Source organism: Anolis carolinensis, chromosome 1 (assembly GCF_035594765.1).
Source record: "Anolis carolinensis isolate JA03-04 chromosome 1, rAnoCar3.1.pri, whole genome shotgun sequence".
Taxonomy (NCBI): domain Eukaryota; kingdom Metazoa; phylum Chordata; class Lepidosauria; order Squamata; family Dactyloidae; genus Anolis; species Anolis carolinensis.
Window position 1 is genome coordinate 358962265 of NC_085841.1, and position 12770 is coordinate 358975034.

Consider the following 12770-nt stretch of genomic DNA (forward strand, 5'->3'; position numbering starts at 1 on the left):
TTGTTACAATGAGGTTCAGTGTAAACAGGCACAAAGCGGTGCATATTGGTGCCAAAAACTTGAATGTCACATAAACAGGGATGGAGTCCTGGAGTTGTGATTGACAATTAGACAAAAATGTTGATCCACTGGACAGTTTCTCTTTTAACAAGAGCAAATTCCATATAGAGCATAATTGGAATATTGCTGACATCATGCTGCTGTTAAACATACAGATGATGTAACCACATCAAAACACTTTTTACGGTTTTGGCCAATGCGTCTAAAAAAGGGAGTATTCTAGAAAGGGGCACAGAAAAGGGCATTTAAAACAATCAAGAGATTGGGTTACTGTGAGTTTTCTGGGCTGTATGGCCATGTTCCTGAAGTATTCTCTCCTGACGTTTTGCCCACATCTATGACAGGCATCCTCAGAGGTTGTGAGGTATGGAGAAACTAAGCAAGGAAGGTTTATATATCCGTGGAAAGTCCAGGGAGGGAGAAAGAACTCTTGTCAGCTTGAGGCATGTGTGAATGTTGCAGTTGGCCACCTTGATTAGCACTGAATAGGCTTGCAGCTTCAAAGTCTGGCTGCTTCCTGCCTGGGGGAATCCTTTGTTGAGAGGTGTTAGCTGGCCCCCAATCAAGAGAGTGGAGAAAAACAAAGTTAATGTTTTAAAATGTAAGGGAAGACGGACAGGTTGCTTACCTGTAACCATGTTTCTTCGAGTGTACTCTGTGAATTCACACTAATGGAGAGGCTGCGCCTGCGCAGGTCCCAACGGAAACTCTTCCCAAGCTGAAGTTTAAATTTTGGCGGTAGCCACGCCCCTCCGTCCCCGGAGGGCATATAAGGCAGCCCTCGGCGTGTCCTCCTCAGTTCCTACGCCGCTAAGGCAACGAGAAAGGAAGAGGGTTTGCCAGAGGGGAAGGAAGGGCGGGCTTGTGTGAATTCACAGAGTACACTCGAAGAAACATGGTTACAGGTAAGCAACCTGTCCTTTTTCTTCGTGTACTCTGTGAATGCACACTAATGGAGACTAGCAAGCTTAAGTCCCGGAGGCGGGCTAAGCAAACCCTGACAACGAGAAACTGTCCAAACATATGTTTATTAGACATGAAAAACATGAAAAAACATGAAAAAACCATGGTCCGAGGACCCAATAAGGTATTGCATCAATACACACCAAGTACCGAGAACAGACCGGTAAGGCATGATATAACCCTTGAAAGAGCACATGTGTAGGCAGGAACATCATTCTCCAAGGGAGAAGGTAGTAACAAATAAGGCACAAATTGTCAGAGAACAGTGCAAACATGTACTGAACAGGAGAAAAACAATGAAGAGAGGCACCTGAGAAAAAAGGGGTAGCCACAGAGAAGTCATAAGAGCAGAAGGTTTAGGACAAGCATGAAGATAAAACTGCTCTAGCAAAGGCTGAGTCCTTCAAAGTCCTTTGGTCTACCCTATAGTGAGACACAAATGTAAGGGGGTTGGACCAGATTGCTGCTCTGCAAATAGAGTCCAGTGGAATGCCCCTTAGAAAGGCAGTCGACGTGGAGAGACCTCTTGTCGAACGCGGGCGAACCGACGGGGGGGGAGGTCGTTTGGCTAGTTCATAGGCCAGTTCAATGGCCTGGGCAATCCAATGGGACAGTCTCTGTGAAGAAATGGGATTGCCCAGTTTATCCGGAGCATGGGCCACAAAAAGTTTTGGGGTCTTTCGAATGTCCTTAGTACGGTCCCGGTAGAAGAGAAGTGCTCTACGCACATCAAGGAGGTGCAGTCTCCGCTCAAGGGAAGACGAGGGGTCCGGGAAGAAGGCGGGAAGGACAATGTCCTGGTTAAGGTGAAAAGCCGAGACCACCTTGGGGAGGAAGGTGATGTCCGGACGGAGAACGGCGCGGTCGTGATGAAAACGGAGGTAGGGTTCATCAACTCGAAGGGCCGCCAGCTCCGAGGGTCTGCGCGCTGAGGTTATGGCCACCAAGAAGGCAACTTTCCAAGAAAGGAGACGTAGGTCGGTCGAGGCCAAAGGTTCAAAGGGAGAAGCAGTGAGCTGGGAAAGGACAAGCTCGAGGTTCCAGCCTGGGGTAGGAGGTTGGGCCGGTGGGCAGATGTTGTTGTATCCTTTTAAGAAGGTCTTGACGAGGTGATCGGAAAACAATGATGGTCTACCATGCTGTTGAAAGCACCAGGATAGAGCGGCCAGGTAAGATTTCATAGAGGCAAGGGAAAGCTTTTGTTCTGCTAGAGACATAAGGAAGTCCAGCACAATCGGTACCGAGGTTGGGAAAGCAGTGATCCCTCGGGAGCGAAGAAAGGAACGAAAGCGAGAGACTTTATAAGTGTAGGCCCTGGTTGTAGCCGGCTTGTGAGCTGCGCGGAGGACCTCTTGTAAGTTCTGCGGGAGGGAGGTCAGGCGAGAATCCTCCAAGCAGTGAGATGTAGAGAGGGGAGATCCGGATGCAGAATCTGGCCGTTTTCTCTGGATAAGAGGTGTGGTAGGAGAGGCAGAGTGAAGAAGGTCGCCTTGGAAAGACGAAGAAGAGCCGGGAACCACGGTTGACGAGGCCAGGCTGGCGCTATCAGGATCGCCGACATCGGTACCGACCGGAGCTTCTGGAGGACCTTCGGTATCAGAGGAAAAGGCGGAAAGAGATAGATTGGTTCCGCCGACCAGTCCAGAAGGAAGGCGTCTCCTAGGCAGCCTGGAGAGGAGGACGGGAGAAGTCTTGCCCCGTACCGAGGCAGCTGAGCGTTCTGGGGAGAAGCGAAGAGGTCTAGGGTGGGGAAACCCCATTTGAGAAAGAGAGAAAGAAGAGTCTCGGGGTCGAGCATCCACTCGTGGGAGGAAGTCGTCATTCTGCTGAGGGCATCTGCCAAGTCGTTGTGGATCCCGGGAAGGTGAGTCGCCGAGATTTGGATGTTGTGGGCTATGCACCAATGCCACAGCTGGGAGGAGAGAAGCATCAGCTTCCTTGAGCCCGTGCCGCCCTGTTTGTTGATGTAAAATACTGCCACTGTGTTGTCTGACTGTACGAGGACAGATCTTTGGGAGATCAGGCGGGAGAAGGCTTTCAGAGCCTTGAAGATAGCAAGGAGTTCGAGAAAGTTTATGTGATTGGCCTTCTCGGAGGGAGACCAGAGGCCCCGAACAGTGAGGCCCTTCATGTGGGCTCCCCAGCCGAAATTGGATGAGTCTGTGGTTATGGTGATCGAGGGAGGAACCGAGTGAAACGGAAGACCCCTGCAGACGTTGGAGAGGGACTTCCACCAGAGAAGCGACCGACGAACATGAGGCGGGATCGAGAGAAACCTCGAGTTGGGGTGGCGAAATGGCTTGAAGACATCTATGAACCACCTCTGCAGGGACCGGAGACGGAGCCTGGCGAACGGGGTCGTGAGGACTGTGGAGGCCATGTGGCCCAGCAGTATTTGGATGGATCGAGCCCGAACCCTTCGGTGGGTCTCGCAGAAGATGATTTGATGACGGAGAGCTAGAAACCTGTCGAGCGGGAGCGAGACAGTCTGAGCGATTGAGTCGAACAGGGCGCCGATGAAGCGGATCTTGTTCGACGGGTTGAGGTGAGATTTGTCGTGGTTTAGCTGGAGACCGAGAGAATCTAGAAGAGAGAGGGTGTAGTCGACGTGTCGACGGAGTAGGACAGGGTCGGATCCGACCAGAAGCCAGTCGTCTAGATAGGGAAAAACTGTGATCCCCTGGAGCCGGAGGTGGGCAGCCACGACAGCGACGACTTTGGTAAAGACCCTTGGGGCGGTAGCGAGGCCAAAGGGTAAAACGGTGAACTGGTAGGTTTGGTCGAGGACCTTGAAAGAGAGGAAGCGCCTGTGGTTTTCTCGAATCGCCACGTGGAAATAGGCGTCTCGGAGGTCTATAGACACGAAGTAGTCTCCGCGGTGAAGCATCGGGAGGATGGAGGCGATGGAGACCATCCTGAACTTGGTTGGGCGTATGAAGACATTGAGCATGCGTAAGTCTAGAATTGGGCGGAGGCCCCCACCCCTCTTCGGGACCGTAAAGTACCTGGAGAAGAAGCTTTGAGGGTCCTGTGCCGATGGAGAAGGCCGAATAGCCCCTTTGGCGAGGAGAGCGTCGACCTCTGCGAGAATTTCTTGAGAGGGGTTGGAGAGAAGGACCTGACCGGTGGGAGGGAGTTCTTCGAATTCTAAGGCATAGCCTTCTTGGACAATTTTTAGAACCCAGGCATCTGAAGTAATAGATTTCCACCGGTGAAAGAAGGGAGCCAGGCGGTCTATAAAGAGACCATGAGGTTGATTTGGTGGAGGAGAGGGGTGCGGAGTAGTGAGAACGACATCGGTACCGGAGAAAGAGTCTTTGGAAGGAGAGATGGCGTCAGGAACGCCGGATAGGTTGACCAGCGGTGGGGGTGACCCGGCCGCGTTGTCTTTGAGGTTGTGCGGCCCGACGGGGCTGTTGGCGATTTTGGTTGTTCGATACCGAGGGACGTCTGAAAGATTGCTGGCGGTAAGAAGGAGGCGGGAAGCGTCGAAAACGTTGAGGAAACCACTTGGTGCGGTGAGCCTGGGGTTGATCGCCGCATTTAGTGGCTAGAACTTTAAAGTCATGGTTGGTTTTAAGCTTGTCATCGGTGCCAGCATTAAAGAGGCCCATGGCGTCGAAGGGGAGGTCCTCGATGACCTGCCTCGAGGAAGAAGATAAGCCGGAAGATCTCAGCCAGGCGTGGCGGCGAATGGCAATGGCGTGGGCGATCATCTTGCCGGCCGTGTCGCCAGTATGCTTAGCCATCTGGATTTGATGATGCGCTAAGGAATCGGCCTCTTGTTGGAGGGTGGACATGACCGACCGGTCTTCATCGGACAACTTCGCGAAGAAGGGCTGAGCTTTTTCCCAGAGGATCTGCTGGTATGCCCCCATACAGGCCCCATAGTTCGCCATTCTACAAAGTAGAAGGGCTCCGGAGTAGAGCTTTCTGCCGACCGCGTCGAACCTTTTACCCTCTCTGTCTGCAGGGGTAGTGGATTCACGACCAGAGGACTGAGAGGCCTTCACGACCATGGAATTCGGGTCGGGGTGGTGTTTAAGCCATTCTAAGGTGTCGTCATCCGTACGATACCAAGACTCGATTCTCTTCGAGGTAGGAGGGATCGAGGAGGGGGTTTTCCACGAAGATTGGATAACATCGAGGAGATAGGGTAAGAACGGCAACAGCGTGGCTGGAGGGGCCTGGGCTTGGACCCGTTTGAAAACCGGGTCAGTTACTGCTTTGGAAGTCTGTTTAATTTCTAAACCCAGGGCATCAGCCATTCTAATCATTTGCTCGGAGAAAGCCCGAATGTTGTCGGTAGGCGAAGGAGGATCCACCTCATAGGCATCATGGGGAGGAGAGAGATCGAGGCCTAAGGATACCACCGAGGCCGAGAGAGCAGAATCCGGGCGATCAATCTCTATCTCATCGTCCCCAGCCCCTTGAGGGGACTGGGGGGGAGATGACAACACAGTCTCTGGTGGCGGCACCGCCTCAAGAGCAGGAGCTATCTGCAGCCGAGTTTGTTTGGAGGCCGAAGCCTGGACCGCTCGAGCCAGGCGAGTGGTTTGTCTACCCCGTTCCGGTGTCGAGGTCGGGGGAAAAAGCTGCTGACGAGATGAACGATGAGAAGCAGCAGGTCGAGGAGATGGGACCCTGACCACTGTCTGAGTGGAGTGGTGGGGTGAGTCCTGTAACTCGCCGTCCGAGAGTTGGTGAGGAGAAGGCTGGCGAGGTCGCTGAGCGGGAGCGATCGGAGAAGACCTTCTAGAAGAAGTTGCCGAAGAAGGGACATCCATCTTGGAGGAGGCAGAAGAGGAAGAGCGTTGGGTTGCCCTCTTCTTAGCGAGCGGTTGTTTTGATGGAACCCTCAGGGATTTACCCGGTGTGGGAGGGATCATTGCTGAGTCGGATTGGGTCCGACGAGCTTCCTCATGAGCCCTTTTAAAGGCGATCTTCATCGCGGAGGTCGATGGAGGAGCCCCGAGCTGGGATCGAGCCGAGGAAACGGAAGCTACCGAGCTCGACGTCGAGGAAGGACCGACCCGACCAGAACGTGTCGACACCGTGGCCGTGGTGAGAGTGCACGGTGGTTTAGCGGCCTTGGACGACCTGGAGGCTCTGGACGCCTTAGACGAGACCGAGGGGGCTTTAGCCGCTGAAGACGACATCGATTCCGGGTTAAGCGGCGACTTCGTGCCCGAAGTCGACGGAGCGGGTTCAGGAGCGAGCGATTTTTCGTAGAGCGCCGCTCTAAGCCTCGCGGCTCTATTTTTCCGAGCCTGGGCCGTTAGGGCCAGGCAGAAACGGCAGGTACCGACGACATGTGCTTCTCCGAGGCAGTAGAGGCACTTGGCGTGGCCGTCGGAGTCAGGAATTTTAGCGGCACACTGAGTGCAGCGCTTGAAGCGAGTCGTAGACATGAGAATCCGAAGTGAACCTTGCGGCGGAAAAAAAGGAACTGAGGAGGACACGCCGAGGGCTGCCTTATATGCCCTCCGGGGACGGAGGGGCATGGCTACCGCCAAAATTTAAACTTCAGCTTGGGAAGAGTTTCCGTTGGGACCTGCGCAGGCGCAGCCTCTCCATTAGTGTGCATTCACAGAGTACACGAAGAAAAAATAGTATGAGTTGTTTAAAATTATGATGTGGAAAAGAAAGTTAAGAGAAAGGCTTTTGTACTTCTCTCTTAATCCAAGAAACCAGGACCACATTGACTCTAACTGGTGGAAGATTTAGGAAAGATAAATGGGAATACACTAAGCCTCCCACATTCTCTGGGGTTAGAGACACAGTTCTCCTGCAGAAGTGGAAAAACACCAATAAAAATCCACCTTTTGTTTAACCTAAGCAAATACCTAGTATTTAGCAATCAATTGGTTTTCTAAAGCAGACACAGAATCACCCTGGAGAATTTGCAAATGCCTAGAGAAGGGTTGTGTCCAGGAATCTCTAAGTCCTCCAGCATAACTCTTTGTCTAAGGTTGTTCCTAAGATCACACTAGCGGACCTACACAGAACATATGAATCAAATTCACAAACAATGAAAGCCACAAAACTGAAACCTGCAAATGTGTACATCTCTACAAAGGTCATAGTTAAACTGTGGAACTTATTTTCACAGGATGCAGTGATGGCTGGCAACTTCTGTAGCTTGAAAATGGACTGGATAAATTCATGGAGGATGAGCTCACCGATGTCTCCTCATTGCTTCTACCATCGGAAATGGGTCTGTCTCTGTTTATCAGTTTGTGGGGAGATCAAGGTGCATAAGCAACTGGCTGGCCACTGTGTGAGCAGAATGCAGCATGAGCCAGACCATTAATCTTGATCCTATATGGCACCTCTGGCATTCTTATAAGGCCTTTTCTCCCCAAACCGCTGCAATTGGCAAGGCTTTCGTATCCACCCATTTTCTTGAATTTAAATGGTTAAATCCGTATGTTTAACAAAAACAGAAGGGGAGATTCATCTAAGGCAGGAATGGGGCTGAACATAAGGCTGTTCTTGCTGCCTTTAATTCCTCAAGGATCTCCAGACCAGATTTTAATCTGGGTGTCACTATTATTATTATTATTATTATTATTATTATTTATAAAAAAACCTTTGCAATCAGAAATGAGAAATACGCATTGTACAAAAGCAGAAGTGGACATCCAGCTCTTCCAATGTGTTGTTTTGTTTTGCATTTCTGTAAACAACACACAGGGTTGGGACCCAATGCTATTGCTGATCCTCCAGCAGGATGCAATTCTGCACTAGATTAAGATGTATTCACACAGAAAATACACCGCACAAGGTAAAACTAGGTTCTGCAAACAATCCTTGAAATGTTAACGTGAACTCTATTTACTAAATACAAATCCACTCTTGTTTCTGTTAGGAATTCTATAATAAAAAACTATCACAATTTGAACAAACATGCATTATATTTACTGAACCATTCTGGCCACTACCTTGAACAATGTTGCAGGAAACTGCGTTAATGGTTTTTCTGTATGTACAGACACAGACAGACACATGTTTTGTAGAAAGACTAGTACTTTTAGGTACAGGAAACTGCTGTAAATTGGGGGGAAAACTTTTAAAAGAAGGATGAAAATTCCAAGTGGAAAAGGGAGGGGTCCCCTAAAATGCAATGGTCGAATTCCGCGTTATTGCACTGTTCACTGTACTTACATGGCACCAATGGGAATAAGGGCCGATTCAAGTTCTAAGTTGCCATTATTTGGCTAATAGCTACAAGCTGCCGTGGCACAGCTGCATGGGCCCAGCCAGACAGACTCTCACGGCAAGGCTTTGATAGCGCAGGGGCCCTTAAGTGTCAGGATATAGGAAAGGCAGCAGTTGTTGGCTGTGAAAACAGTCTGATGCAAACCAGATGGGGACTCGCTTGACGGGCAACACAAAAGGAAAACAATCAGCTCATTCAACAAAACGTCCGAGCCCCTGCCCAGGAGAGTGAACAGCACACAACAACAGGGAAGCAAACAAGAAACAGTTGTGTGGCTCTGGCCAAAGGAAATTTGTTTCTCTTCAGACTAAACAAGACTTTCATTTCTAATTGTAAGATTCATGAATTTTGCTCCAAATTACGCAGCATCCCCTCCACACCAGCAAATTTTTAAAACCTTACATATCTTGGTTACTTTTTTTTAAAGCTGATGACTCCTTAGGAACAGGAAAGGGTAATTAAATGGTAAAGAATGATGTCTATTAAATATGTTTCTAGCAAGGAAGGTGTGGCCATCTTAATGCTATGATACTATCAGCAGTGCTGAACATTGAGCTGCTCAATTGCACTGAAACATCTTTCCCCCATCTCACACCTTCCAGATGTGTTAGATTACTACACACTTTGGGTACACATAGCTGGTTTCTGCTGCCAAGTATTACAAATACTACACAATAGGATACGGTTGGGGAACCTCTTTTAGCAAAGTTTTGGTGAGGAAGTATTTCAGTGATGGGCAGGGCCAAAGGCAAAACAGAGAGGAATAAAAAACATATGTATGTTAGCCTAAAGATCTAAATATAAAATAATGGAATCATAAAGCTGGAGGAGACCCCTAAGGCCATGAAGTCCAATCCCATATGTTATGCAGGAAGGCACAGTCCAAATCCTCCTGACAGACAGACATCCAGCCTGTTCTAAAAGCTTCCAGAAAAAGGAGAGTCGGTCACATTCCTAGACATTTCTACTCCACTGCTCAACAGTTTCTACCATTGGAAATTCTTCCTAATATTCAGGTGGAATCTCTTTTCCTGTCCCAGTCTCTAGAGCAGTAGATACTTATACATTAGATACATAAGTTAAGTATCTAGCAGTAGATACTTAAACATTTAAACATGGATGAACCCTTAAAAGTTATGGAGGTTGACAAGGCTCTAGTATGGGAAATTTGAGAATTTGGTGAGGAGTGTATTTCCAGAAAAGCACAGGAATGATTTTGTCCTTCCTGCATTGCAAGCCACTGTATTCGCTTTGCGAAACTAGTAATTGTGGCTGCCTCCATTGAGGAAAGGAAATCAGCCAGTTAGGCCAGGATTCCACTGGCACCAAATCTGAGGGTTGGTGAATAAAAGCTGTTAAGGCTGACCTGCTTTCACCCTCCTCCAGCATACATCCCTTTACATGAACAAGGAACCGCAAAGCAAAATTAATGAACATTAAAGGAAGGGTCTTGCTGAGATGCTAATGACTGGGTGAACCCAAGGACTATTTAGTTACCCTTCCCTTCACTTTTTGCAAATTAGGACTGGCGCAGCATGGTGTCTGTCATCCCTGACTTGCATCGAGAAGAAAAGGAAAACCTATCCTTAGCTGCCCTTGGCCTCTACGCTGCAGCAAAAGAAACAGCCAGAGGCCAAAAGTTGAGCTAGTTGTAGTTGGTATTGGGTGCATTTCCATTTTCCTTTTGTGGTAGATGATGTAGATGCAAATTTGTGGCAGGAATTATATAGAAGCCAATGGGGATCTAGGCAGAGGCTCTGTCCTTAGGGATAAACAGACCTTCTTGCAATATTCTGTAGTTCTTTCTATAACAAGGACAACTAGAGATTTGCTTCTACTTCAAAATGATGTGAAAAGCACGTAATCCAGGCTCACAAGCTAGGTAGCAAAGCATACCCTTTTCCATAGTTTCTACTCTTTGGAAAGCACCACCAAAAGAACCACAGAAAGAAAATGAAACATTAGGTATTAACTATTAAGGTTGGTTCTGGCAGAGAGAAGGAAACCACACTGTGGGGGTTACACCCATGACCACCCAGAGAGAGGCAGGACATTTGGGTTACCTTTGCATTTTTGGCTCCACATAAAAGCCAGGAGAAACAAGCTAACAAGGAGCAGGAAGAAGAGCTTGAGGAAAAATTATCCACTCGCAGTATCTGGTGAATAAGAGGGCATGAATCCTTCTTCATTACCAATCCAGAATGAACCATCATGGTTAGTACTGAATACATCAGTCTCTGGGGTTGGCAAGAAAAGGGATCTGTACAGATTGAGGCACTCAAGTCTTCACATAATTTAAGAGAGGGAGGGGTTCTCTGAAGATTTAGCTCAATATTATAAGTCAGAGGAAAGTAGTCACTTTGCTCTATATCCAAAGGAACAGGATGAAGCAGAACAAACAAGGAACCTGACCTTCTGAAGGACTTAGCTCCAGCAATGTGAACCTCCAATATGATTCTTACATCAATACTGTGTCATGTGGCTTCCAACAAACATGATATCTCTGAACAGAGTTATTTTCTGGGAACAAGAAAGGAAGACTTAACTTTTGGCTTGAAGACCGAATATAACTTCAAGGAGATAACGTCCTGATCGAAGGTAAAGATACTGTCTCTAAGAGAAAGTCAGAAGGATTGTTTCACCAAAGTTGCAGCCACTAGGAATTGTAGAATCACAGAATCAAAATTACTCTGAGAGACCACAAACATAATAAAATTTAGTTTCACACTTCAAACAGTGATTTTGCTATCCCTTCAATATCAGCAGGAAACACAATGTAGAGAAGCAATGCTGTGCAGGCGTTGATTTTAGAGAAGCTCCACTCTGAAATAATTTTAGTGAGAAAGAAGAAACCAAGATGTTTGATTATGTTTGGAAAGAACTGACAAAAGGCTTCCGCTTGCCTTTCCAATGTGTTTTGCCTAAGTCTAAGGCCTAACCTTGCTTGAACAAAACAAAAAGTTTAGACAAGCAAGCGCTGATGCAAACAACATTGTTGGATTTGTATCCCTTTGTAAATGCTCGCTACACAGCCTCATAAATTCTAGTTGTTGAAAGCTGATGGAAGAATGGCCAGGAATGGACAACTTTCCCCAAGTAACTCATTAGGACTTGACACAAACCTCCTGAATTTAATACATGGAGGAATGGATGCAGAGCAGGAGTCTTGATAGTGTAGAGCTGGAACTCCAGAGAGAAAATATGATTCCTCAAGGGCCTATTATCTCAGAAAACCATTTGGAAAGAAGGATGCTTCTGTGTAAATGGAGTGCAGTCAAAGTCCACCCATTTAAAAAATGGGATCCCATGTTAATATTACATTATGGAGAAAAACTTTTTTTTTAGTTGCAGCATTAAACTAGCTACCTAAAGCTCACATTAAATTTCGGCTGACCATATTCCTGACTGTCTCAATAACGTTATATGCTTATCCCTTGCCCTTAGCAAAGTGTCCTATAGCACAGAAGAATGATATGCCATCTACTACAATCGTTACAGCACAAGCAACTGGGGATCCGCTCCCTAAGTTGGTCCAGCTTGTTCATCACTAAAGCAATGACTTCTTGTCTGGGGAAAGGCCAATTAGATGTCATATGATGGCAATCTGCAGTTGAAATGCGGTCCGGATTGGGGTTTTCAATGCCTCTTTGAGTCCGCATTATGTGGGTGTGCAGAACTGCCCTAAGTCACCTTATAATAATCAACAGTCCTTGGTCCTTCAACTTATACTACAACTTTTCTCTTTTCCTATTGCCTTCTATCTTATCATGAATGGTTATATTTTCCACTGAGACATATCTTGGCCAAAGTTTCCATTTAATAATCTTGGTTTCTGGGAAGAGCTCACATTTGATATAGTATTGTGTCAAATTCTCAATGCCAGTTCAGAGGCACTGAGGTGATTTGCTCTGGCCTGGACTGAAAAGAAATCTAAATATGCAAAATGTCATTTTATTTGATGATCCTGTGACTTTCTTGCCTCTCTCTTGGCAATCAATTATGTGGATTCCTCTTCTTTTCCATTTCATCAACTCTTGCACTTCTGCGTCTTGATTTCTGCTCTGAAGCTGGCCCTAGTGTTACTCCATCAATTGGAAGCATCTGGCAGAGATTTTCTATACCACAGCAAGTCCTGTAATTCATTAGAATAATGGCTGTCTAATAAGGAGATGACAGCAAAGTATCTTGCAAAGCTAAGTAATGAGCTTATTAACAGTGGAAATGAATTTTGTGAAGCATATTGGCTTTCACATCTAACGAAGGAAGATATGTTTTTCAACATGGAGCTTCGTGGAAACTTTTACAGATTTTGCTCTGGACCACCCACTTACACATCAGTGCTATCACATTTGCTAGACCTAAGGGATAAAGATGATGATAAACACCCTCGTTTCTCCTTCTCCTAAACACCAACGCAATAAAGCAGATCCAGATTACCAGCCTGCAGTGCCACATAGCACTTATTATGCAAAACCCATAAGAAACTGGGTCCAATACTTAATTGGATCCATGACCAACAAGTTAT

The 12770-nt window shown here is 47.2% G+C and overlaps 1 protein-coding gene across 11 annotated transcripts in view; it reads right to left on the reverse strand.

Moving 5' to 3' along the window:
* Positions 1-12770, reverse strand: part of kiaa0586 (KIAA0586 ortholog) — a 105754-nt gene that overhangs the window by 24221 nt on the left and 68763 nt on the right. Inside the window, exon 33 of one of the 11 annotated variants that reach the window (XM_062968618.1) lies at positions 11213-12377. The exons of the other annotated variants lie outside the window; for them this stretch is intronic. Coding sequence (XP_062824688.1) covers positions 12361-12377 — 17 coding nt within the window. The 3' untranslated portion in view covers positions 11213-12360. Of the gene's footprint in view, positions 1-11212; positions 12378-12770 lie in introns of those variants that run through there. 11 annotated transcript variants of the gene reach the window in all.